Raw genomic sequence first — 27,997 nt, forward strand, 5'->3', positions numbered from 1 at the left:
TCAAATTAATATAGAAACAGTGTGGGTTGTGGCAACACATGATGGTTTGATGGTAGATTACCATTTATGTATTTGGAAAGTACATCATATTAGTATATTTATAAATTAGTAGGGGTGTAATGGTACACGTATTTGTACCAAACCATTTTGGTACAGGGTTTTCGGTACGGTGCAAATATAAGATAAGATGTGGATAAGACGAAAGCAGTACACTATGAATACAGCATTGTAACCTAACCACCATTAATCGCAATTAAGTTCTGTGTTTTGATACTTTCGATGAGAAACAAAGTGTCATCCTTCAAATTCTGTCTACGGAATCACAAAATTCAAACAGAAAATGCCGTTTTGACACGCTTTGATGTGGCGTGACAGATCGCTGTATAGGCACCTCAGTTCAACCAGCTGCATGTAGCACGAGTGAACATGAACACCTCTTCCTCTTCACTACTAGTTTCAGAATAAATGTGAATGAACATCTGAAGGTATGTTTAAAGATACAAAAATGTATAATATCTTGTGTAATCACTCAGTGTTTCAATGGCAGAAAGACATCAATAAAACAGCTATAGCATTTAGCCATTCAGTGTCCACAGCTTGTTAGTTCACCAGAGAAATGAACTCTTTTGCTTAATATATGTAGTAGCCTATATATTTTACTTAACCTGTTAGTGATGTCTTGATTATTTAATGTTTAAATAAATCTGTTGTGAAAATGACAGCCAATGTGTATAAATGATTTTCAACAACGAATTGAAGTAAAACAGAATTTTATAATTAGATTTAGAAGTTAATGCAAAAACTGCCTTACAAGTTTGCATACAATTTATTTGAGTGTTGATTATTACATCTAAAAATAAATAGTGATTAAATTTAGGCTAATAGTTTGGGCTCAGTTGTTAACCTTTAATATTAAAGTAGCTTAATGTTCAAGTAAGGGCTCCCTACACAGTTTATAGCATTAGCAGATAATGTTTTTATCCTAAGAAACTTTTAGTTATAATTTAAGGCAGAGACACAATTTGTTCAGTAAACCACTGTTTGTAAAAAAAGAAGCAATTTTATGTTTAGTTTTCCCCACCTGCTGTACCGAACCCGTACCGAACCATGACTTCAAAAATTAGGTACATACTGAACTGTAAGTTCCACCCCTATAAATTAGTATATTTTGTATTGGGCTGTCAGATTTTTAGTACATGATTATCATGGCCAAAAGAATTCACAATAACTGCATGCATGTTGCAATATATGTAGAAATTTAGAAGAAGAAAAAAACTGTATTTGTCAAATTAATCTTTAAATTTATTTTCTCTTTTTTTGGTCAATAAATCACACTTAAAATGCAAGTGTAAGGCATCAGAGAGAGAGGGAGAGAGAGAGAGAGAGAGAGAGAGAGAGAGAGAGAGAGAGAGAGATATAATATAATTAAGCTTAATAAATTCTGTAAAAGTGTAATGCATTATTTTATTTTAGCTATAACTAATGTTAACAAATTAAACCTTTATTATAAAGTGTTAAAAATATATTTATTAAATCATGATACATCATGATTTAGATTTTGTATGTTGAGCATTTCCTGGGAATTGAACCTATGACCATGGCGTTGCATGCGGCATGCTTTAGTGTTTGATAAGTTGTGTACAGACCTTAAAAGTATATTGCAATCATACAACACCATTACCACCAATAATAATGCATAATAATACTTAAAAAATATAGATTTTTATAATTATTCTCACATGCAAGCAAACTCGCATGGGTAAAACTGTTATGGATATAATGCTTCCAAATGAAGCCCTCATTTGGTTGCATCCCTCTCATTGTTCCATGTTTTATTTTTTCCTCGCTCATTCCTTATGGCTCTCTTACTGTATCACACACACACACACCAGCATTTTGGTCATCTTAAACCATCTGCTCTTGGCTCATGCACTCTCACACATGCAGAGCATGAAGTATGGCTCCCTCCCTGCACACAGCAGGTTCACACTACATTCAATTTACCAAAGGTCACTCCCCCATCACACACAAATACAGATACCACACATATGTGATGCCAACAGGCGTTTAAAGTGCATTCAAAATGAGATGAAGTACTTTCCTTCTGCTCTCTCAGCGCTCATGGGAGCATTTAGTAGTGTTTTTCTTTTCTGCTTCAGGGTTTTCAGTGCTTTAAATGCCTCTCAGGCTAATTTTGGTTTGTTTTGTTCATGCAGCAGGGATTACCCAGGCTTACTACAAATCACTCGCGCCCGCTCAGCGCCGTTATGTGTACGGTTTGGGGTTGAGACAGAGTGAGTGGGCGGGTATCTTATTAATCATGATGTTCATATTTCATTTGTTGGTTATTGAAGTTATTTTGCACTAATCCAGATTTGCACCGCTTGTAAAACGAGGCTTTAAAATAGCTGTATAAATTCTGTCTGTACTTGGTCTGAATTTATGAACTTTTTAGCTGGTATGTAGCATGTTGGTCTAAAGCTGCAGATCATGTAGGAAATGCATAGGCATACTATACTATACTGGGAGAGAGAGAGGGGAAATAGCAAAGTTGGTAAAAAATAAATAAAAAGAAATGGAATGATGACTTTTGACCAGGTTCTTTGATACTGAGTGTTGTGGGGGAATTCACGACATTGAATTGTGGCCACTGATAACGTTTGTTTTAGTGCCTGACTCCCTAAAGGAATTATGCAAATCAGGTAATGGCGCAAACACGCCCACAAAATCCATTCTGAATGCAATTTTCAGTGTTTGTCCACTGTGGTGCTGGCATCTCTTTAGAGGGCTGAAAGTATAGTCAGGATACATACTGAGTTGTATTGCATTAGCATATGATGCTGTCTTGTTCAGTAGAAAATGTACACCGATATCCTTTGGATGAAAGTACGTTGCCCATCTGCTTTCTGTGGGTGGTAATAAAATGACCGTAAAGTCGATGTGAAACGACATTGCGTTTAGTCTTTTCTTCCCTATTTGTGAGTGAAACGCATAGAATGAAAAAAATATGGACGTAGTGTCCGTGACGTCACCCATAGAGTTCTGAACATCAGTTTTGACGCGCAAATGAGGCTGCGGCCATCTTAGCTTCGCGTCACCGCACGTCACTCCCGGATAACTTAAAATGGGCAAAGTGGCTGGACGTAGTTGGAGCCCATGCGACTTGTTGCTGAAACCACGCCCGCCTAGCATATCCATCTTAGATACTATCTAAAATATTAATAAAGATAACACTAACATTAGAAAGTACTAAAGGTTTACTGTCATTCTACTGTGTTTTTTTAAGATAAAGTTATAGATGCTCCAACACCAGTAGGCTAATTAATTTGTGTGGGGTGTGCAAATAACACAAATCAACTGGGACTTCATACCTTTTAATGAAATAGAGATCGTGAGATGAATCCAATCCGTTGCACTTGTATAACTCTCAAATGTTCTCTCAAACTAATGAGCACGTGTCCAAAGTATAATTTTTCAAAATAGTGCAGCAGTTTTAGTTATATCCAAGCAGTGCTGTCGGAGTTGTATATCCTCCTGGTATTGTCATTGTAGTAAATCTCAGGAACAAAACTTTTAGCCAATGCCACGACGATCCAACAACGTGTGTTCCGCATGCGAGCACATGTACACAGACTGACATCTGTCTCGAGTATGCAGCAAGCCATATATTGTATAAAATAATCCAGAAAAAAAGGCACAAATACGGCTGAGATGCCAAATTCAGTGGCTGAAATGAGCTGCTGAGGTAACATGACGGCTCACAGACAGCAGCGCCAATCAACCTGTCACTCAAGTGACCACGCCCTTAATTATGCAGAACTTTAAGGCTTAATATAATTTAAACGGATGAGTTATAAAAAAATTCACCCCCCTCAGAGTTGTCATGAAGGGCAAAATTAGCAGTATAGACCAAAACTCCATTTGAACCAGAGTGTAAGCATGTTTTTTTTCTGCTGTAAACTTGGCTGTTTTAACATTATGGTCAATGAGATTCTGCTCCCTTTTGCAGCCTGTCCCTAGCGGCCAGTTGATGAATCACAGTTTAAATTACTTCCGTATTGGCTTCACGAGAAACTGGGGGAGGTTGCCGCTTGGTGAAACGGCTTCTCTATCAAAAAAAATTAGATTTTTTTAATTTTATTTTATTTATTTATTTATTTATTTATTTATTTATTTATTTATTTTCTTCATGGGGAATTGATTGGATCTTTGGTTTGCTATTGCTGTGATCTCACATGAGTGCAGGTTGTTCTGGTCTTGTACTGAAAAACGCGTCATCAGAGAAGAGATGTTGCTACAAGTGTGAGTTATTTTGATGATTAAAGATTATAAGGGCACATGAATAAAATATATATATATATTTTTTTTTATATATTTGCACGGATAAATAATTTATAATAAATACTTCAATATTCCATTAAAAAAAGAATTGTCAATTTTGACATCACTGTGACTTTAATTGTTCCAGGCAAATAGTGTTGAGTTTTTTGAATGAAGTGCAATCTATAGTCAGTCTAAATACATCAAAGGTGTGTTTTCACTCTTTTTTTCTTTTTCTTTTCCTTTTTTTCTCAGTGAACTCTAATTTGCTAATGAAGTCAAAATGCAGAAGAACATCTTTCAGAGGCAGAACAGTCTGTGTTTGATGAATGTAACACTACCATGTACTTTCTTCAACAAGACCAGTGTTCTTGTTCTTATTTTGGTGAACTTTAAATTGATTTGCTGCCAAAATGAGGCAGTAATGTAGGCAGTACATGACAGAGAATCAGTGAGACTCTTGTGTAATTGATCTTCTCTTTTAGTTTCTAAGCAAACTGAGTGTGACATCGAGCAGTGATGAGATTTCAGCAGAAACAGTATATAATGTTTTTCACTGAATGCACATACACTACTGTCCAAAAATTTGGGATCTGTAAGATGTTTCAATGTTTTTGAAATTAATCTCTTATGCTCGCTGAGGCTGCAATTATTTGGTCAAATGTATAGTAAAAACATTAATGTCAATTTAAAGTAACCCTTTTCTACGTGAATTCTTTTGATGGCAAAGCTATATTTTCAGCAATATTACTTGTCTTCAGTGTCACATGGCCCATCATAAAACATTCTAATATTTGGTTTTGGTGAAACTTTTCTTACTATTATTATACTATGTTTTTTATTTATTTATTTATTTATTTATTTATTTATTTATTTATTTATTTATTTTTTCAGGATTCTTTGAATAAGAAGTTGAAACTTTATTTTATTTTATATATGCTGTCACTTTTGAACAATTAAATGCAGCCTTGCTGAATAATAATAATAAAAAAAGTCTACTGATCTCAAACTTTTGAACTTTGTGTATATGCACATACTGTGTTTTCACCTAATTTTCATACAATGAAAGAACCAAAGTAATTCTTTAATGGAAAAATTAGAGGATCTAAAAATAACCTTTTATGCTTGTTTCTTTGCTGGTCTAACAAAAGACAGATGCTCAGTGGCAGGAGGTTACAGCGGCTGTCAACATAATTATTTTAGCACACAAGTGATTTTGAAACAATTTAGAATGTCAGTAACAGAGCAAGGAATATGGCATGTAATGAGAGACTGTATAGCGAGCATGTGTGTCAAGTCAATTACCGGCTATAAGCTGTAAAAAAAAAAAAAAAAGTACAGTTTTCTTCAAAAATGCTATCAACATTGTTAAATTGCTGCTGCACTGATGTTTACATTGGGAGCTTATTGATGCGTTTGGGGCCAGAATTGCAATATGATTGCAGTCGATTGCTATTACATTTATAAAAACCCCAGGAGTCGCTTGAACATCAATACCGCTAAAAACTGTGCACATGGTCGAAAGTTTACATGACTGTACAGACTTTCTCATATCACACTTGTTTTTATGAATCAGAGTACAATTTTGAATCCAAAGATCCGTGGTGTTTATGAAAAGTTCTCTTAACGTTTCCATGAGAGATTGTCTTGCATTTGGTGCTCAAATAGTTGTTTGTTGAACTAGCCATGTCAAAAGGGGCAAATTAGAGCTCTGTGGTATACAGGTCTCATATCAACACACAGAGACACTTATGAATGCTGTAAAATCTCAAAGCATGTTCTTGAAACAGCTGTGAGAGGAATGCTGATACACACAGAACACTCCCTCTATCATTACTCTCACAAGAGCTTAATTTGGCTCAGAGCTGTTGCAGACATATCTTTGGGCTGTATAGATGTTATGGATGTAGCAAGTCAGTGTCTGACTCTGAACCATGTTGGGCAAGATGTTGAGTATTTGGTGACTGAAATATTTATCAGAAGTTACTCAGTATACATTTTACAGAAAAATTTAAGGGAGAAAGTTTGTCATCACATCCTTGTTTTATAAAACATCAAGTAATTCACATGGTTTGACAGCATATGCTGATCTGCGAGCAGAGAACGGAATCATCTGGGATATCCAAGTTTCACATTTACGCTCATAATGAGGACGCAGCAGAAATGTGGAAGACTTCAATGATGCGGCTGCCTTGAAGGCAGCTATAGGAGCGTTGGTGTATGTGGAGTGTCGCTTTAGGGGTGTAATAGCTGAAACTGATGTGAATCTAGGGCTGGCTATCGATTCAGATTACAAGATTTAATTCTGATTTGCAAGCTGTTAATTTTGATTCACTGGTTCTTTTCCAATTTATTTGGCACTATATTGGTTATAAGTTATTTGGACGATCACTTGCTTTTTTGAACTGTTCCTTTTAAAAGAATTGTCTCACAAGAGTCATTAATTTGTGAATCAGATTATGCTGGTCACATTGCATGTTTTTGAGTCTCTAAAAAGAACCTGTTCATAAAGGCTTGGATATACTTAAAGCGAAATTGAAGAACCAACTGGTATGATATAATTAAGAAGATAATCAGGCAAAACAAGCTTCATTTGGAATTCGTTTCAGCAGTTTGAAACAGCCGGGTAGCGTGGACGGCATCTGGATGATTACTAACAATATACTGCTGAAAAGGTATTTGAAACTTCTTTTTACCCCTAAGCGAAGAACAAAAAATAACTTATGTATGTGGTCCTTAAGTCATTAGTTTGTGATCCAGGTTACTTTGGTTTTGCTCTGTTTTTAAATTAGGGCTGGACGATTATGGCCTAAAATCAACCTAGATTTTGATCATTTTACCTCGATTATGAATAATGATTATGAATATTTTTTTTTTATTTTTTTTTTTTCATAGTTCACTGACAAGGTTTGTACTGTAAATATGATTGACTATTAAAGGTGGGATATTTTTTCCCATTGAAAGAGTGATCTGACATAACAGCTCACTATCAGCAGCTATTTTATCTATGGTTCGTAACTTTTCTTACAGATTTCTGCTCGTTGTAAATCCGATACAGATAAATTAGCACAGTACCAGTACATTTATTTGAATGCATTAATAAGAGAGTGATTGCGTGTGTGAATTAGTCATACCGTCTCTGTGTTAATTGTGAAGCTGTGGGTTGTAAATAGTTACTTCAAAAGTAGAAAAATATATGCTATAATAACTTTTGCATTTCTAAGCTACTTTAGTGATAAATCACAGGACAGCGCTGACAACTAGTTTCTGCTCCTCAGTGCGCGTCTTCACGTTTTGTGCAGCTACTATTTGTATGAGTGTTCGTGCCACAATGCAGCTGCGCGAGCACGGTAGCTCGATATAATACACATCCGATCGTCTAAAATCACTTGAATGTACAAATTGGAAAACCTTATAACAAATACAACTGACAAAGTTTAGTGAGGACGCGAGGCTCACCGCTCGTGCGCCATCACTATGTGTTGAACCGGCGTTCACCTCCTTGTTGCTTTTATGCCACTGACTGGATGGGGCGGAGTCACGTGGCTACACACGCGGTAGTATGTTTTTAAAGGGGAAGTATTAACGGGATTAAAAAAACGAAATAACCGACATGGGAAAATTACGTCGGTTAGAGGCTCTGAATTTCGGTTTCGATTACTTTCCGATTGATCGACCAGCCCTATTTTAAATAACTTGAAAGAGTCGGTTCATATGAGTCATTTGTTTGGGAATCAAACTCAACTGGTCGTGCTGTATGTTTTTTGATTTACTGTAAAGAACCACCTCATAAGTCTTTTATTTTTTTAATCACGACAAGGGTAGCTCAGTAGACTTTTTTTTTTTTTTTTTTTGCCATTATTGTCGCTCATATTTATTTTTATTTCATCACATTGAATGCAGACTGTAAACTCACATTCACTCACAATATAATGTCTTTTGCCATTATGCTATTTTATTATTGATATCACTAGAAGTCAAGCATATTATCATGGAAAAGGTCAGAGATGGGACGGTGAATTGGAGATGATTGTTTATACTTGAAGATAACTGTCTGGAATAGAAACCATCCATGAATTTTGCATCTGCAGTGGAAAACGATGACCATGTTATAAAAATAGGCCTCACAAACACACTTTTTAAAAATTACAGCAATGATTGACTATCTCTGCTCTGCTGTCACTTTGATCTTTCTCAAATGTCCATGCATGGAAGAACATAATAAAAGAAACATTTCTTTTTATCCTGTAGGAGACTTTTCTATACCAAAAGAATGCAGTAAGATTAAACATAATCGTCAGTCAACATCATCATGTTAACCCACAGCACCCCCACCCATAATCCACTCGTTTTAATACCATAGCTCTTTAGACTTCCTGTTTATTGAACGAAGAAAGAGGGAGGGGGTGGGAAAAGGAAAAGAGGGAGGGGTAGTGGAGAAGGAGAGGGAAAAAGAAACACTTTATTTAGGGGGTTTCCACCTTTCCTGAGAAGAGAAGCAGCTACAGGAATGTTTTATGCCCATCTGGACCTTCTTAGTAATGTGAATTACAGTATGAAAATTACAGTGAAAAAGAAAAAACAACTGAATGGATAATGTCAAGTGTGCGTACACAAATCCTTTCCTCCTTGAATGTGTCAGACATGTCAACCAGTGTACAGCCATATATGCATAAAGTATGTGAGGCTGATACCACCAATCTCTATCCAAAGATGAAAAAAAAAAAAATTATATTTTTCTTTATATCAATTCTTAAATAGCAAGATTGATATTTTTATTCAATGTTTTCAGTTGATTCATAAATGAGCTGTTAATAAACATCATTAGGCCTGCCTCCTATCCAGTATTCGCAATAAGATTTGTGCTTAGTTGCTTTTGATAAGAAACAAAGTCTCAGATTTGAAATATTAATTTTATTACAAAAAGTATATGCCTTAAATATTTCCAAATTAATCAAAATCGAATCTTGTAATGCTATATACCATGAAACTCTGATGTTTTCTGAGACGGTTATCGTTGTGAAAATCTTAGTTTAATCTACAGTTTCAATCCTACTGTTGCCACATATTTGTAAATTGAAAGTAGTGTTTGAATGGATTGTCAGACAATGCGTTTGACTTTAAGTGTGTGATCTAGCAGCAGTAGAAATGTGGGCGTCTGGGCGGGAAATCCCAGAGCACTGCTGGGAGTCAGGGAGTTCTGGAATGCTGAAGGGGCAGAGTATGGAGGCAGGAAATGGACGAATCTGATCTCATCATAGGAATGAAAAGTGCTTGTACACATACATTTTCAGATCTGACATTTCTGAGTTCTCTTGGCATCTCGATTATAATTTGGTTTTGGGCACAAAATTGGGGCATTGGGGGCTGAAAAAGCACTATTAAACAATCTTGCTTTTTCCGCCCCCACTGCTGCTAGATAAATAGATATTTTCAGAATTCAATAGACTCTTGTTATTAATTGCTTACAATACTTTGGTATTTTTCTATTTTCACATATAAAATAACCTGTATAATAAAATTAAATGTATTTTGAAAATGCAGTGCTACACTAATTTCACAAGGTCTTACAATTGCTATATGTATTTGTAAATGCTGAATAACTTTTGTGTATGTCTTGTTTTGAGTATAGGAAGAGTCGAAAATTATATGATAAATAAACACTCAAATGCATATGTAAATGAGTTCTGAAGTCTGTTATTAAACAGCATTTGTATCGGAGTGTCATTAAATCCTCATCTGTTCATTTGAACACAATTTTGCTTCAGTGTGCCAGAGATTGTCCTGAAGGGCTTTCAACAGTCTGTGCCTACCTTTTATAAATAGGCCAGAATTTCAGATCCCAACTCACCCTAACAGCCATAGGCTATATGCTTACGAATACAAAGACTATTACTGACAACACTTGTGAGCTGTCTATGATTGTTTTTATGTAGTCATAACGTCAAGTTCATGCCACAGCTGCTGTTTCGATTGACAATTCTGTTGAAAAATGTTGGGGTTTTTTTGTGTTTGTTTTTTTTTTCCCCTCTCCTTGCTTCACTCTGCAATGTCATTGGCTTGTCAGTATATGTTTGGATCTGATTGGCTAGCTTCCCAAATGACAATGGTTTATGTTCAGAATTTTTATGCTAATGTGACCTGCATATAAAATCTCCTTATTGTTATTCATGCTGCGTAATAGGAAAATGTTTGTAGCATTCAGTGGACACAATTGCAGGTAAATAATGTTTTTTTTTTAGTTTTTTTTTATCAAATGCATATTCTAATATGCCATTGCCGTATATTTTACATTCCATTGGATGTATTGTTTCAAAAAAAAAAAAACCCTGATTTTATGCCACCCGAATCCTAATCACTATATTCAATAATAAAAATAAAAAAACTCCTTCGCTCCTTTCCCAAATGAAGATAACTGTTCCTCAAGCTATTATTACCTAGGCTAATTAATTACTGACATAAGGAGAATATTTACTGTTTACTAGTGAAAACTGATTTGCTCTGTCAGTCTGACACCAACAAAATCAAAAAGCTCTCTATGGCTTTTATAAACATTTCTCTTGTGCCCTTACAAATCTAATGAAAGAGATCACTACTGGAATATACAACTACTTGAATAAACAAATAATCCCAATGGAGTGTGAAAAATATGTGAATGCATTTGATGAAACCATGATTAACCTGATTGTGTAATGACATGTTTAAAATGCAAATCAATGGGAATCTCACTATTTCTCTCTCTCTCTCTCTCGTGTATTTTAATCCATCTGTAGAAATGCATCTTCTGACAGGTTTAAATTGTTTTTATTGAGATGACTTGTTTGATAATTGGATCAGTTTCATTGCTCCTTAGATTTGTTGGATTGTGTCCAGATAGAGGCAGATGAGACACTTTAATGTCAGGATTGATTTTCTCAGGGCCAGTCACTTTAGTTTGTCTTGTTTCCTTGAGGTCCGGCTGTTGAGTCAGTCAATTACCAGTATCTTAATGCAAGTAAACAGTAGTTTACATAGTTACAGTTGTTTAATATGATAAAGGGGAACTGTGTCCAGTAATTCACACAACTACTGATATGTGGACACAGAGAAGATTTTGAGTGGGCAATTGGAAAGATGTGCTTTGTTAAAACTACAACTAAAAAATAAAAGTGCTATTAATGGATTAAAACTAAATATCCATCTAAATTTACAATATGGAAATAAGCTATTTTCTGTGAGTGAGCAAGACTTCCGATTCATTAGCTGCTATAGGTATTAGTATTAAAAATATTTTGTATAAGGGCAGTAAACCGTAAAACTATTCACACTACAAACTACGGTTCAACCCAAATCTGACGATGCAACTATAATATGGTTTGTTGAAAACAATGTGCAAAACAGACAGACAAATTCGGCTAATTTGTATTTAGTTAACAGCAACTCAAAGGTTTCTGTGGACAATGCAACTAGGGAGGGGTCATATAACATTAGATATTTGTCTGTATTTTTAGTATCCATGCATTCGGTCTTAAAGAGACAGCAGTCTAATACATCTGTTGCCATCTGTGTCATTAAAGGGTTAGTTCACCCAAAAATGATAATAATATCATTAATTACCCACCCTCATGACGTTCTACACCCGTAAGACCTTCGTTTATCTTCAGAACACAAATTAAGATATTTTTGATGAAATCAGATGGCTCAGTGAGGCCTCTATTGCCAGCAATGCCACCAAACTTCTTAAGATCCAGAAAGGTACTTAAAACAGATTTAAAACAGTTCATGTGACTACAATGGTTCAACCTTAATATTATAAAGCGACGAGAATACTTTTTGTGTGCCAAAAACACTGCTTTCAAAACATTGCTTTCAGTGATTCAGAGCGCCGACGTCACTTTTCGGCAGTTTGACACACGATCCGAACCACTGATTCAAAAAAAAAGATTCAAAGCAGTGTTTTGAAATCGGCCGTCACTAGATATTGTTGAAAAGTTGTTGATGATTTTTTTTTTTTTTTTTTGGTGCACAAAAAGTATTCTCTAAAAACCACTGAACTCACATGAACTATCATTGTCTTTGTTAATGATCATAAATTTACATCTGCATCCCAACTCAAGCTAGTCAAATGTTCATTTCTAAGAGACAAAACATGTAATATTTTTCTTAAATATCAGCCTCAGGTTGTACTTACATCTGGGCTGTTATTTCTGAGATCCTCTTAGTTTATGTTGTTTCTGAGTTAACCGACTCCTCTATCACCTCACCAGTTTCCATGGTGATCTCAGGCATTTCATGCCATTCTGAAGGCATTGTCCATCACATGTGCCATGTTCCCCTGATGACTGGTGACAGCTGGATGAAGACCAATGTCTCAGTGATTACAGTTAGAATACATTAATAAAAATAAAAAAATGATATTATAGCACTGGACTGTTATATAATCTAAATATGTTTAATTGTTAAAAAGTTTGTTAGATCTTTCCGTGTCATGGAAAACTAGCTAAATATTCCAGTTCTGAAAGTTTTTTTTTTCCATAGACAGACCTAATTATGTGACCACAGATTATCTAAATAAGATTAAATATCTCTTATTCATGGTGAAATGAGTAATCAAGTCTGATGTGTTCTGTATGTCTCATTTAAATCAAGTGATAATGATTAATAGCATGAGAGAACTAAAATAATATATTATGTTATTGATTGATTTAATTAATTCATCTTTGTCTCTCTCTCAGAGCTGGAGGCAAAGGAGGCCTGTGAGTGGCTCCGGGCAGCAGGATTTCCTCAGTATGCTCAGCTCTATGAAGGTAATCCAGAACTCATTCCACAAATGTCTATTATCTGTCTCTTTCATTCGCCCCTTACCTCGATGCCTTTTTGTGACTCAGTATGAGGTTAGAATTGTTGCATTATTCCAAATAAATAGATTAAGATCCACAAATAAATGTAAAGAGTTTCACAAAAATGAACAAAAAATCAAAAATAAATAAAATGAAATTTGCTAATAAAAAAAATATTTACAAATGTGTTTTCTGTCACAAACACAACTCTACCTGGCATTCATTTGTGGATCGCTTCTTGTGCATTTGTGGATTTTGAAACACGTCTAGCATCAAGACATGCAGACAAATCCACAAATAAGTGGACTCCACCCACCATCAAGCCATTTAGATAATGTCCACATTGCGCTGACCAATCATAGCACGCTCCTGCTACAACCAATCATGTTTTATGATTCACCCCTGAATGAAAATGAATTTGTTCAAATTGAGCTGAAGTGATGATTAAAACACCCCATTTCCAAAAGATTATTGGAATTTAAGGTTTCTTTATATTTCCATCAGGATAAACTCAGGATTATACCAAAGTCCAAGACCAAGTCCGATCTATTTGAATGGGGTAATCCTGAAAACTCCAAAACTGCTTGGCGAACTTGCCTTTTAAATAACATATTTCACATCAGCAACAAAATCTGACATGAACTGCCCCATAAATGTTGTTTCTAATGCTCAAATAGCATTAAAAAAGCGTATTTTTCAGGCTAGATGAGCCAATGCGCATGTGTAGTCCTAAGCGTGAGTCTCAGGTTTCTTTGGGAACCAGAGCTTCTAACGGCAGCTGCAGTGATGCAATGACTTTATCAATCAGCGATTGGCTCTTTTACTTAGAAGGCGGGACGTATTTCGCCATATTTCGCGTTGCACTTTCTTCCATTCATAACTAATAGGGGTGAATCGTCTTTCTATATCTGTAGTCTTTGATTATGCACAAATTATCACAGATCTTGAGCATCATGATCAATAACACCCTCTCTACATCAGCACGACACAGCGCGTCAAAAGCAAATAGTACCCATTATATAATCGGTGATACTGTCTACACTGGACGTGATGCAGCACAGCGCGACACAATGATTCACTGACAGTAAATAGATGCCCGTTCTACTTCTGATGTACTTGCATGTGTTAATTTACACCAAGGATAAATGATTTGCACATTGCTTTGAGGTGTCCAGTGTAGACAGCTCTATTTGTGTGTGTGTGTGTGTGTGTGTGTGTGTGTTTGTGTGTAAAGATACAGACTGTTGTATTTATTTATCAGCCATGAGATATTATTCATCTCGATCTATTTATTTGGAATGATGCAACAATTCTAAACCCATACACAGTGTTTATCCTATTTTCTTTTCATCTGGTTTCCCTCCATATTGTCTTTTTAGAACTGTACACACTCACCCCCACCCCCCCTCCCCTCCACTGTAGGAGGCTTCAGCGTTATTGTGTTTCAGGATTAGTGATTGGGGAAATACATGTGAAACCAGATGGCTTTTGGTTCAGATCCCTTTTGGGTTGTGAGTGTAAAGTAATGCTGAACCAATGAGCGGTCCACAGCACTGTTTTTTAGAAACCATCACAGGTGCTGCAGATATTCAGAGCTTGTCTGTCCTGCTTCACCCCAGAGTATGATTTGTGCCATATCACACACACTGAAGTTAAACAAATCTGAAAGCTCATGCATACTCGGTTCACAGGCTATAGAGACTGGAATCATTTTAAGGGAAATTCATTTGAATATCAAATAATTGGCATGGTTCACCCAAAAATGAGCATTCTGTGATCATTTACTCACCCTCATTCCAAGACTTACTTTCTTCTATGGAACATAACAGAATATCCTGGTCACCTATTTTCCATATAATGAAAGTGAAATGAAAAGGTGCTGTCAAGTTCCACAATGACAAAAAAGCATTGTAAAAGTATTATCAAAGCATTGTTAAAGTCTTCTGAAGCATACCATAGCTTTGTGTGATGAACAGAATTAGGGATGCACAATATAAACTTTTAGATTATCTTTGCCATCATCTAATGCTCATTTAAAATTAATCTATTATTAAAGACTAATAATTTATTAACACTGTAAAAATCCATTATTATTAACACTCAAAATACGTTTTTTTCTTACTGTATATTATAATGATGTGATGCCTATATTCGCTTTTAGCATTTAGAATTTGATTTTGGTTTTAAGTTTTGGTCTAAATGTATTTATTTTTTAAATGTTTCGTTTTTAATGATCACTGTTTATTGGTCATCACTCATAACATGAAAATTATTATCGGCTTATTGTATAAGACACAATTTTACATTTTTGAGTCTTAGCACCCAACCCATCATATTTATATAAAAATATAAAATGTCTTCTACAGTGGAAAGTCACACAGGTTTGGAATGAGTTAATTGAAAACAGAATTTTAATTTCTGGGTGAACTATTCTTGTAATCTGTGAACAAAAACTTTTTAACTAACTAACTAACTCCTAACTCATTTGAGGTCTGGGCGGTCCATATCACACTAACTTTTTTTTATTTTAAGTGATAAGTGCTCTCAAAAGACCACACTATGTTTCCTTACTTCCTGATCTTTTTATTCATACGGCACCTGCAGGAATCTGTTGGTGACACTGTCTGCTGTGTGAAGCAGGCGTACTCGTGACCCAGACAATGACGAATCCACAGACGAGTTCTAATATTAGCCTGCTCAGATTTCACTGGCAGGGCTGAACCTGCATCTGAATTCATATAAATCAGTTTTAAGATCTTATAGGCTTCACGCTTGTGAACATGTAATAAGGACCAAAATGTCTTCGGGGGGGGAAAAACAGCCCATAATAACAGAAGAGAGTTTTTTGTGGTTGAAATCATGCTCTTTAATCATTAGTGAGCCAGGGTTCTGCCAGGTATGTTATTCCTTATGTTTGGAATCTAAAAACATTCTGTGCCACCTTCCTAATTATACTTTCTAATGCTGAGAGAGAAAAAAAAGTTAATTAAAAATTAAAATAATTATTTGCAAATGAAATACCACAGATGAAGGTAACTCTAAGATATTCAATTATTGCAGCAGAAGGCATTTAATACACATTACAAAAAGTGTATAATAAATCAATATGTCCACAGCAATCCATTTTGTAGTCTGTTCAAGGTAAATTAAATACAAAGGATGTGGTTTTACTTTTACTTTTGTCTGCAAGGTAGATCCCATATTTAACTTTGTGGTTGAAAATGAGGCTGCAAGGGATAGACTAAGTTCTTACAATAGCATGTGCTGTATATAGGCCCTAGATCACATGCAATTGTCACTTTTAAAACTGTTTTATGGAGGTTTTTGTCTATTGAAAGTCTCTTGGTTTTGTTAGCTGAACGATCGGTATGGTTTTAAAGGGTTAGTTCACCCAAAAATGAAAATTCTATCATTTATTACTTACCCTCATGCCATTCCACACCCGTAAGACCTTCATTAATCTTCAAGGCACAAATTAAGATATTTTAGTTGAAATCCGATGGCTCCGTGAGGCCTCCATAGGGAGCAATGACATTTCCTCCCTCAAGATCCATAAAGGTACTAAAAACGTATTTAAATCGGTTCATGTGAGTACAGTGGTTCAATATCAATATTATAAAGCGACGAGAATGTTTTTGGGGCGCCAAAAAAACAAAATAACTACTTATTTAGTGATGACCGATTTCAAAACAATGCTTTGTGAAGCTTTTGCGCGTAAATGAATCAGTGTGTTGAATCATGATTCAGATCGCGTGTCAAACTGCCAACGGCTGAAATCACGTGACTTTGGCGCTCTGAACATCAGATTCGACACACTGATTCATCTGTGCTCTGAAGCTTCCTGAAGCAATGTTTTGAAATCGGCCATCACTAAATAAGTCGTTATTTTGTTTTTTTGGCGCTCCAAAAATATTCTTGTCGCTTTTATATTATTAATATTAAACCACTGTACTCGCATGAACTGATTTAGATATTTTTTTAGTACCTTTATGGATCTTCTGAAGATTAACGAAGGTCTTATGGGTGTGGAACGGCATGAGGGTAAGTAATAAATCACAGAATTTTCATTTTTAGGTAAACTAACCCTTTAACTGTACAAGAACACTTCCTTCCTTCCTCCACAAACTTATTTCATTCCTGTCACAAATCAATATGACTAAGGTCGATATACAGATATCTAGATACAGGTTGTTGTATTGCATCCTGTTTTTCAGCATCTCTCACTAGCAGTGACACGTTTTATAGTGCTGTCATGTTAAAAGCAGGGATGCACAATATTTACATGGTACCATATTAATTAACTAGCAATATTGGTGATGATTAATTGATAGATTAATCTATAATGCACATCCATTTTCATACTGCACATTATGAGTCTGTGATCCCTAAATTCACTTGTAGCCTTTAACATTCTGAACGATTAATTTTAGTTCCGTGTGTGTGTGTGTGTGTGACTGTCCATAATTTTGTGTCCATTTATTGGTTATCAGTGTGATCATAAAAATAATGATCGGCTTATCAGTTTCAGCCAGAATTGTTTTATCAGAGCATTCCTAGTATTAACTTAAAAAAAAAAAAAAACATATCTCAAGAACCCTGCATTCAGCACCATACCTTCACATTCTGTCCAGCTGTGTTTGAATGCAAGCACACTTGAACAGCTATTTACTCATTCTGTGTTGTCAACTCTTGGTAAAGGCCCTGATATACTCCTGACACCACCCACGCTGCTGAGAGCTGCATTTAGATGAATATGTTAATATGCGCTGCACACTTACCTTTCAATAACAGAATAAACATGCTAACAAAAAGACAACGATGAGAAAACGGCACTTAAGAAAGCATCTCATCATAGCAATGTGGATGTTTTCACAAGCATTGCAAATCAGCACTCCAGTCAAGTCATGTCACATTTATTTATATAGCACTTTATAGAATATATTGTTTAAAGGCAAACAGCTTTACAGTATTAAACATGAAAAAAATAGTCTCCATGTCTCTTTCGATTACAATTACAACTACATTTTCTGCTAAAGGCAAGGCAATTTATTTGTATGGCACATTTCATACACAATGGTAATTCAAAGTGTTTTACATAAAGAATAATAATAAAAATAAAACATAAGGAATAGAAATAACAGTAAAAACAGAGAATTTTGCTATCAGGATAGAAGAGCTAGGAAGTCTTAGGGAGTTTTTGTTGTTGTTGTTGTTGTCCGTCAGAGTGGATCTAAACCTCACATGACAGGACCGCTGTTAAGGCACTTCAAACTGATAAACAAAGTTTCAATCACCCCTTTTGCCAAGACACCTTAAACTGCGTCACACAGCCCTAATCCCCCTTCCGGAGATATCTTATCTATGCAACACAGTTCAAAAAGCGGCTCTCCAGTGTGTTTTTACTCACGGATGTCTGACCTTGATGGACTAAATGGAAGAAATGAACCAGAGAAGATTTCAGTGTCAAAGAGGGCGGAGCTTCAGAGCCACACCTACCTATTATGGAATCACCATGGACCAATGGTAATTTACCAGCCAGAGTGAATTTTTATGGAAAGTTCGCTTTGGTAAGCTGTTTCGAACTCCTGAAACGAACATAAAACAAACTTTGTTTTAGCCTGATTTTGTTTGAAATGCATTCACACCACTTTATACTTTGAAGTATATCGAGGGCCTTTAGTGTGGTCTGGTGAGGTAATTATTAATTCTGAAATAATAATTTTTTTGTAGCTAATCACAGTAATGCATTTAGTTTTGTTTCTCTAAAATAAAATGTTTTATTGCTTTCAAAATGTTTCCACCTGCAAAATGATATGCAGCAACACTTCCATTCACCTGTCTCATTTAAGCAACCTGACAAACACCTGTCATCTGCTTGACTTCCTCTGACAGAGCTGTGTATTTTCCGGCTGCACGTCACAGAGCAAGCTGGCAGTGACCTGGCCCACGTTGGCTGTGACAGAAACAGAGATGTGCTGAATTAATGATATGCCAATATCTGGGATGTTCCTGCTGTTCGTGGCATAGGTCTTGTATTGGATATGGATATGGATATGGATATGGATATGGATATGGATATATATATAAAGTTCCTCTAAAGTTATTTTTATGCAAATGTCAAGAGGATGAATGAGTCAAAGTTTGCTATATTATATATATATATATATAATATAGCAAACTTTGACTCATTCATCCTCTTGACATTTGCATAAAAATAGCTTTAGAGGAACTTTAAACAGGACGTGACTTTAAAAAGAAAGACTTTGATCGAGCGACTGATCACAGAATAACTTATGAATTTGTATAGGTCAGTACTGAGGCATTCTGTGTTCTCGGTTGTGTGTTGTTGTCCAGCTTCAGTGTAACAGTCAGCAATTTCTCACTTTTTTTTCTCAAAATAGTCCCCTGAAGCTCTATTACAAACTCAATAGTTGGCGCTGTGTTTTAAAACAGCAGGGATGCTGGTGTCCGTCTGTGTTGAAAATATTACACACAGGGCTGTTATCTTTGAAAAGTGACCATATGGTAATAAACATTGATTTATTTGGAAAATAAATGAGGGCAATTGTTACTTGCATTTTGAGGCTAAACTGCAGCATCAACAAACAGATGCTTCCGAGTTGGGCTTTCCCCGTCCCTGTATTTGAAAAGAGGAAAAGTTTATAATATATTCGGCATCTACATGTATGCTTGTTGTTTTTTTTGTTTTTTGTTTTTTTTAGGAAAACAAAACATTAAATTTTTTTTGTTTATGCGTGTCTGGAATTCTGAATTTGAGTAACAGCACTGATTGGAAATTTCCTTCAAACACTGAACAGAGTAAAGAAACTTAAGAAATGTTTGGCTGTGTGTGAGCAAGAAACTCTGTTCCTTGAACTGCTATGATAAGGACACTCATAAACAAGTCATTTTGAGAGGAAGAGACGCAAAATACTTCTCGTTCCTGATGAACAAAAGAAATGTCACAGTGTGTGTCATTCTGAATTAGATACTGTAGAATTGCCTAGCTTGACTTAAATTTGACTTTGTTGGGAATTTTTTTTTTTTCTTTGTTCTTGTGACGTGCGCTGAATGCTTTCTGGCAATCTTCCTGTACTACTGTCATTAGTGGGACCTGTAACTCAAGAGGGGAAGGAGGTTGAAACAAAACCTGGAAATGGGACACCTCAGCAATGTTGACGCACTCAAACACACACACACATACACATACACACATACAATATGCAGGTATACACACACCACACTCACATTCTGACTCTGTTCCATCTAAAATAGTGCTGCCCTGGTTGATATTTGCCAGAACATAATTGTTTTTCCAACTCATTTTTGAAGAATATGCATTGATACAATGTAAGGCATGAATGCTGTTAGTGTATGCATTTCTGTGTTTTAGAGCAAGGTTCTTTGACTTTTTTCAGACCCCAGAGAGAACGTATATAATGCTCACATTGCTTAAAATGATTATTAATGACACAAACATGTATTTTGTACATTTTGATATTACTAAATTATAAAGTAGCTAAAATTGAGCTAAATGTTTTATTGTTCATTAACACACAAATAGTTGTGAACAGACTATTATAGATTAAAAGCCCTTTAGTAGCACCACAGACCCCCAAGAGGTCATGGACCTCTCTTGAATTACTCTGAGTAGCAGTATATTTTTGTTGTTGTACATGTACTCCAAACACACTTTAGCCTTTGTGCTGCCGCTAACAGGTACATGTTCAAATCTGACCTTTATGTCTCAATCTCATCCCACCATACCCTCTGTCCATTTTCCTGTCTCCTCTCTATTGTCCTCTAAAAAAAAAAAAAATAATAATACAACAAACCCATATATCTTTAGCCGGTCCCTCAAGGGGTGTCTGGGGAGATTCCCCCTGGATGAAAAGTCAAATGCATTAAAACAGCCAATGATCAGGGCTGATTTATATTCTGTCAATCGAAAATGGGCGGAAAAACGTGTCAGACTGCAACTCTTACTGTGTGTGAAGAAAATCTCTCTTGTGTTGAATTTAGGGCTGTGGAAGTTAACGTGGCAACAATTAAAATCAACAATTAATAAAATAGCGACCTTATGAATCACCTGTAGTTAAATCCTGCTTGCCTCCCATCCAGTAATAGCAAAGAGTTTTGTGCTTTGCTTCTGACAAAAAACAAAGTCTCAGCTTTCAAATTCTGCCAGTTTTATCATGAAATTCAAACAATAAATGGCATTTGACGCTCTTAAATGTGATGTGACAGTTAAAGTGGCAGTGTGGAGCACATCTTTTTTCCCACTTTAATACAAGTTATAGCACGAAAAAAAAATATCAAAAGATATCAACATCAAAAGATATGTTGAAAAAATATAGTACAACTTTACCGAAATTATCATATCTCATGTAATCGCTCAATCTGTGTTTCAGCTTAAAATAAAATAAAATTAAAAAAAAAGAATAAAAGAAAAGGGCGTGAAAAGAAAACGCATCAATAAAACAGCTTGTAAACAACAATAATAAATATATATATAATATGAAAATGTATACCAGTTGAATATAATAGCTCTGTTGTTCATCTTAACATCTAATATTAAAGGGTTAGTTCACCCAAAAAAGAAAATTATGTCATTAATGACTCACCCTCATGTCATTCCAAACCCGTAAGACCTCCGTTCATCTTCGGAACACAGTTTAAGATATTTTAGATTTAGTCCGAAAGCTTTCTGTCCCTCCATTGAAATTTGTTTGTACGGTATACTGTCCATGTCCAGAAAGTAGTCAAAAGTAGTCCATGTGACATCACTGGGTTAGTTAAAATTTGTTGAAGCATAGAAAATAGATTTTGGTCCAAAAATGACACAAACTACGACATAAAAAATATAGCAATACCAAAATACAAACAATGTAGAATAGCTTGAATACAGCGTGCGTCTCCCTCAGACTGTAAACGAAGCTCTGGCGCACTAGATAACACATCGGCAGTGTCACTGTGGAGTCGTGAACCACACTCCGGAGCAGAAGGGGGCAGTAATGCACCAATAAGCTGGATGCCAACCGCCATAAAGGAAAGAAGAAGCTGAATAAAGTCGTAGTTTTTGTTATTTTTGGGCTAAAATGTATTTTCGATGCTTCAAAATGTTGCGGATGTCCTAATTGGCAAAAACAACCATGGCAACGTAAAAGTGCATTACCATCGCAGACAGATGAAAGGATTCAATGGAATCAATTCAATGGAAAGGATTCCGGAAGAGAAGACAATGCTGAATAAAGTCGTAGTTTTTGTTATTTTTTGGACCAAAATCTATTTTCTATGCTTCAACATATTCTAACTAACCCACTGATGTCACATGGAGTACTTTTGATGTTTTTATTACCTTTCTGGACATGGACAGTATACCGTACATACATTTTAAATAGAGGGACAGAAAGCTCTCGGACTAAATCTAAAATATCTTAAACTGTGTTCCGAAGATGAACAGAGGTCTTACGGGTTTGGAATGACATGAGGGTGAGTCATTAATGACATAATTTTCATTTTTGGGTGAACTAACCCTTTAAAGTAATGTACGCAGGCCCGGATTAAGAACACGTTGGGCCCTGGGGCTATAGCAACATAATTGCCATGCCACAGTGCCATGCCACCATCGCCAACTTTTTTTTTATTATTATTATTTTTATTTTTATATTTTATACAAATTTCATTTTATCAAATCATTTTATCCACACTAAATATTCCATGCTATTTAACATATTTTGAAATATATTTAACATATAAAATATTTAACATATTTTAAAATTGTATTGCATATATTGCTGACACAATAATTCTTTCCTCTGATTAACACAAATAAACTATTTTGAAGAATGTGGGTAACCAAACAGTTGATGGTCCCCAGTGATTTCCACATTATATATATTTTTTTCCTATTATGGAAATGAATGGGGACCAGGAACTGTTTGGTTACCCACATTCTTCAAAATATTTTCTTTTGTGTTCAACAGAAGAAAGAAACTCATTCAGGTTTAAACCAACTTGAAAGTGAGTATGTGATGACAGGATTTTAATTTTTGGGGTGAACTAACGTTATCCCTTTAAGGACAAGGGTCCGCATGCTAAGTATTAGGATGCTGTCACTTTAAGGTCGTGTGTCCACCTAAGCGTTTTTTCCAGCTCCGAGCGTACTTTTTCAATTGTTTTCAATGGGAACGCCGCGTTTTTAAACGCCGAGAGCGTAACCGTGCGTTCACACCGCTGGCGGCGGAGCGTCGACATTCCCCTTGGCCGCCCTGCCAACAACGCTGTACTGTTCGTTCAAACCGCCGCCGACAGGAGGGTCAAAGCAGAGCCAAAGTAAATGACAAGTCGCGTCAACCAATCGGAAGCCTCTCAAGCGAGGACCTCTACATTCTAAATGGTTGCCGCCGAACCGCGTCATAGCTCATTACCATAAAGTTAACCTGATTTCAACTCTCTCGCCGCTCTCACCGTCCAAGACGCGCCGCGCCATTGAAAATGAATGACTAGCGTCACTTTGACGCTCTCGCCGCCGGCGGTGTGAACACACAGTAACAAGGAATGTTCAACTTTGAGTAAAACGCTGCGCTCACCACTGCCACTTTTTAGCCAGCCGTCCAATCAGAGTGAAGGAGGGGCGGGACAAATACAACACTTTCTTTCTTTCATTCTTCAACTCGAGGCGACCTGTAAAAAAACGCCCAGCTCTCAGCGCCTCGTTACGCTCTCGCCGTTTAAAAAACGCGGCGTTCCCATTGAAAACAATTGGAAAAAGTACGCTCGGAGCTGGAAAAAACGCTTAGGTGGACACACGGCCTAAGACCTGCACGCGTCCGATTTTCTCAACTTACTTCAGACATAACCAACTGTGTTTATGTAAACCTTTTGTGTATTTGACAGTATTCAGGGGCGGATCTAGAAAATTATTTATAGGGTGGCAAAGGGGTGGCATGAGGTCTATGAGGGGTGGCAACACCAAAGCAAGCGCCCATGCATAGTTTTTGGAGATTTATGGCCTGACCTACACAATTGTGATCACAAACATTGCATTACCAAAATAAATAACAAGATTTTAATATCCATCATGGCACCAAGTAAAGGCACTATATGAAAAACATCAACAGATTTAAAATGAGTCTGACCTTGTATCACTAAAGGAGATGAGCAGTTTTATTAATATTACACAGGTTACTTCGATGGCATAAATCACATGTTTTAGTACAAGTTAAAGAACAACAAAAACTTGTTTTTTGCAAACAATTTTTGAGTTTCTGTTGTTAACAGAAGTGGGAATGTCTGTGTGTGTTCACCCAGAACAGCCTATCAATTACATACTCTAGCAACACCCCAGCAATTGCAGCAAGAGCCTAGCAACCACCTAGCAACACTTTAGTAATCACCCAGAACATCTATATTCTGGCCAAATTGACCAAACTATTTATGTTTTTTAAACAAGACTTTAAGTTGGCTTTATGACAAGCCAGCCTAAATTTGTCTTTCAAACTTTTTAATCTAGTTGAAATTAAACAATTCAACATTTTCTCACAACTATAAACACAATCTCAAAACTATGCACCAACTTGTACAAACCTCAAACTTCCAGGTCAAAATAAAATGTTTTAGTCAAAAACTTATTCTCGTCTGACAAAATCAAACTTTGGCCTCAGATGACACACAAAACTTAACAAATGCACAGACTACTGCACTGCCCAGTGAACACTATGAGAGATCAATTCATGTAACACTGTAACAAAAATACCGCTTACTGGGATTCAGGAATTATTTTGCAGCTCAACTGCAAGTCTACAATATACAAAAATAAATTTACAGATACAGTAAAATACAGCAAATTTTCTTCTTTCTTTTTTTCATTTTACTATATTGTAAATTGATCTGGCAGTAGATATGTTGAACTTGCACCACAATATAGTATACTGTCAATTACAGTAAAACTAAATTCAGCATCCTCTGCACATTTGGCCAAATTTTATTACAGTATATAAGGTACTATAGCAGTGTATTGGTCTTCTGACACAAGACAGTCATTTCTCAGTTCTGCAAAATACAGTATAACAAATGGCTACAGAGAAAGTTGACAATCACAAGTGTTCATAGTGAAATTTCCCTCATCTAAAGTGCTGGTACTGTGTAAGTTTAAAACCCCTGTAAATTATTCATTCAGCTCTCTCTCAGATTTTGACTGGTGTGTGTTATCAGTTTTGCTACCTAATGTTGTCATTGTTAAACGTTTTGAGAAACGTGTCTTTGTTTTGAGAACTGAACGAATGGTTTGGGAAACTGGGCCAACTGAATCACTTATGTGTTAGCGATCGAGAAAAGCTAAAATACATTTAGATTCTTACCTAACTAGTTTCTGTGATCGGGATCTTGATTTCATGTTACCGTTTCGTCGGATGGCAAAAAGATCTTTATCCATGATGAAAGTGGAGCGGGCGGTCGGTGAATCAGCTCACAAAAAAAATTACAAAAATTCGAGGACTTCTGAGTTAGCCGAGAAGCAGTAATTTTCCGATTCACGAACAAATGGAAAACAATTCGTAAGTGAACTTGGCTGCGCTAGGTTTTTGACTCCCAAAGAACCGGTTCATAAGAGTCATTTGTTAATGAAGCGGACTACATTGGGCGCGCTGCGTGCGCGTGCAACTTATTGAAAGACGTGTTTTCTTGCCATTATTTTGCAATACGCTGTCTTTTTTATGTCATCACACTGAAGCGCCGCTGCTGAAAAGCAGTAGTACTTGAAACACTGCTAACATTTATATTTTATTCTCTGATAATTTTGGGGTGGCAGATGGGGTGGCAAAGCTTTTTCTTAGGGTGGCAGTTGCCACCCCGTGCAACCCCGGTAGATCCGCCCCTGACAGTATTATAGCGCAATCAGACGCGAAAGATGAAGTCCAGTGGTCAGGTGCTGTTTGACAGGCTTGTGTGCACGCTTCGGGTGTATGGGGTCAGAAAAAGCGCATCTCAGAACAGCACACGAATGACATGTTTAACTGGCAGGGCTTTAAAGCACATGCAAATAAAGAACTTTTGTGATTGCGAATAAGTGCAGTGTCCCGTGAGTAACTCTACCGCTGTGTTAACGTGTGATGTGAATGTGTCAAAGTCGAGTTGTACGGATGCGGCACCAGAACTGCAACTGATAAAATGTGCCTCAAAGGCAGATAGTGGAGACAAGTCACTCAACATTGGTGCTCGTCAAAAAACAGTAGGAACGTTAATTCGGGATTTTTACACGGGTGATGATGATGAGAGAAAAACACTGACATTCTGAATTCAAACGGCAATACAATCAATCGACTCGTCCCTGTAAATGTTGAAAACACTTTTTAATGAGAAACAATTACTATCCGAATAGGGCTTAACTCGTAATAAAAATAATAACTTGATGCAGCTGCTATCTCACCTTTTTCAACGTGTAAAGCACGCAGATCGGCGACGGTGTCGGCGGGTGAAGATAATTGTGAGCTGCCGCTGCACGCGGGGTCTTCCACTGGCTCGGATGTTTTATGTGAACCGAAGCAGTTAGTTAGTTTTGTAATTTTTGCTGTAAGATTAGCATCCCTTTTCTCCCTTTCAAGCTTATTTTTCCTTTTTTGCGCACCACTATCACTTTTTTTTTTAATCATTTTGAACACCAGCGAGGCTGAACAAGCAACAAAGGCCAATTTTCTAGTCTACATGATAACGCAAAGAGGCGTTTCCCGATGTCATGTCGCGAATTGTAAAGTGATTTTGATTGGACGGTGATTTATCAGTCAGGCACATTTTCCAATCATTTTTTCTTGTTTTTTTATTAGACACAAATCAACCACCTTTGACTTGTCAATCTCATTTCCTCCAGCCAATCACGGGCCCCGTCTACCCGCGGGCCCTGGGGCTTCAGCCCCACCTAGCCCTTATGTTAATCCGGCCCTGAATGTACCAAATGAGAGGGTTCCCTTTATAGTTTGCAGCTTTAGTTGGGAGAGTTTTTTTCCCTAAGAAAATCAAACTATCTGCATTGGTATTGGCAGATATCATTCTGAGTAATCGGCTACCGGTATTGGCGAAGAAATTGTTTTGGTGGGTTAAATTCGACATTTCCTCTGATGTTTGTGTGATTTTAAAATTCTATCATCGTTTGCTCACCCTCAAGTTGTTCCAAACCTTTATGAATTTCTTGAGCTTGTTACAAACCTGTATGTTTCTTTATTCTGTTGAGCACAAAAGAAGATATTTTGAAGAATATTGGTAACCAGACAGTTGACGGTAGCCATTGAATTCCATAATAGGAAAAAAAATATTATGGCAGTCAATGGCTACCGTATACTGTCTGGTTACCAACATTCTTCAAAATATCTTGTGCTCAACAGAAGAAAGAATCTCATACAGTTTTGGATTGGAACAACTTGAGGGTGAGTAAATGATGATAGATTATTTTTTTTTATTTTGGGGTGAACTCAATCAGCTTTTTTTTTTTTTTTTTTTTTTATCGGCCAAGTATGCCTATTAAACCTTTTTAATATCTTTCTTTTACTGACCACTGGCTTAACTGGCTTCTTTTACTGACTCTTACATTTGGTCTCAGTAGGCTTTAATTAGTCCCATGGTGTAGTTGAATGATTGAATTAATTGGTGCATTTCTGTGTGCCCTCAGCCTCTCTGTTCCCCATTGAGATCTCTGCTGTGAGGAGAGACCATGAGTTTCTGGATCAGGACTCTCTCAAGGCGTTATGCAGGTGAGAAACCATTGCATATTCACTTAAATATTAATTACAGCACTTTAAATATATTCCATCCTGCACAATAATCCCTTCTAGTTTGAGTTTCACTCCTCCTTTATGTGACTACAC

General features: G+C 36.4%; 1 protein-coding gene across 4 annotated transcripts in view; it reads left to right on the forward strand.

The window, feature by feature from the left end:
• The window catches only part of stard8 (StAR related lipid transfer domain containing 8), a 74,397-nt gene that overhangs the window by 23,243 nt on the left and 23,157 nt on the right, over positions 1 to 27,997 (forward strand). For all 4 annotated transcript variants that reach the window (XM_067407289.1, XM_067407287.1, XM_067407288.1 and 1 more), the window contains 2 exons: positions 13,035 to 13,106; positions 27,802 to 27,883. In XM_067407289.1, the coding sequence (XP_067263390.1) occupies positions 13,035 to 13,106; positions 27,802 to 27,883 (154 nt within the window). The remainder of the gene's footprint in view (positions 1 to 13,034; positions 13,107 to 27,801; positions 27,884 to 27,997) is intronic.

The sequence above is a fragment of the Chanodichthys erythropterus genome, chromosome 13, assembly GCF_024489055.1.
Source record: "Chanodichthys erythropterus isolate Z2021 chromosome 13, ASM2448905v1, whole genome shotgun sequence".
Taxonomy (NCBI): domain Eukaryota; kingdom Metazoa; phylum Chordata; class Actinopteri; order Cypriniformes; family Xenocyprididae; genus Chanodichthys; species Chanodichthys erythropterus.